The sequence below is a fragment of the Eimeria maxima genome, genomic scaffold (genome assembly GCF_000499605.1).
Source record: "Eimeria maxima Weybridge genomic scaffold, Emw_scaff148, whole genome shotgun sequence".
NCBI lineage: Eukaryota > Apicomplexa > Conoidasida > Eucoccidiorida > Eimeriidae > Eimeria > Eimeria maxima.
The window spans coordinates 1,605-2,500 of record NW_013563523.1 but is presented as its reverse complement, the minus strand read 5'-3'; the positions used below and the strand labels follow the sequence as shown (position 1 = coordinate 2,500).

Here is an 896-nt window from a genome sequence, read left to right as displayed (position 1 = left end):
GTTGCTGGTGGTGGGGTCGGGCTTGCCGCAGGGGGAGCTAGATGCAGCAGCAGGAGGTGGCGTTGGGGATGAAGAAGCAAAAGCATTGCTGCTGTTGCTGCTGCTGCTGCTGCTGCTGCTGCCGTTGGGCGCAGCAGCGTAGGGAGATGCAGCAGCGGTGGACGTCATTATGCCTCAAGTTTGCTCCTGCTGCTGCTGCTGCTGTTGTTGTTGCTGCTCCTGTTGCTGCTGCTCACGCTAAGCAGGACAGCAGGAGTGAGGCATGGCTTGGCGCTGCTGCTGCTGCTGTCGGTGTTACTGCTGTTTCTGCTGTCGTTCCCCCCGCTGCTGCTGTTGCTGTTGTTGTTCTCGTTGCTGCTCTTGCTGCTGCTGTTGCTGTTGTGCCTGCAGCAGCAGGTCGGCTGCAGCGGACCGACTCTGCTGCTGCTGCTGAGCTGCAGATACACCTGAGGTTAGATAATGTCTATTTATTTGCTGCTGCATCTAACATCATTTGCTGCTGCTGCTGCTGTTTGCATGCAGCAGCAGTCCCAAAGGAACGGACCACCGACCCTCGAGCTGCTGCTCGTGCTGCTGTGGGGCTGCAGCTGCTGCAGCTGCTGCTATTTCTGCAGCAGCAACAACAACATTAAATAAATAAATAAATAAATATATTATTTTTTTTATTATAAAGAATAGACGGAGGGCGCTTCCCTCCGTAACAGCAGCAGCAGCAGCAGCGCATGCATGCAGCAGGTCGCCTATACCTCATCCAGTAGGAGCTTCAAGAGCAGCAGGAAGAGCAGCATCAACAGCACCAGAAACAGCAGCAGCAACAACAACAACAGCAGCAGCAGCAACAGCAGCAGCAGCAGCAGCAGCAATGGTGCAGTGTCCCCCTAAGAAGAAGGTAAAAT

At 54.5% G+C, this 896-nt stretch overlaps 1 protein-coding gene across 1 annotated transcript in view; it reads right to left on the bottom strand.

Moving 5' to 3' along the window:
• The window catches only part of EMWEY_00017680 (hypothetical protein, conserved), a gene marked incomplete at both ends in the record, with an annotated part of 3,356 nt that extends 3,188 nt beyond the window's left edge, over window positions 1–168 (bottom strand). The window contains one exon of the mRNA XM_013477571.1: window positions 1–168. This exon is cut by the window's left edge and continues 413 nt beyond it. Within this exon, the coding sequence (XP_013333025.1) occupies window positions 1–168 (168 nt within the window).
• Window positions 169–896: the final 728 nt, after the last annotated feature.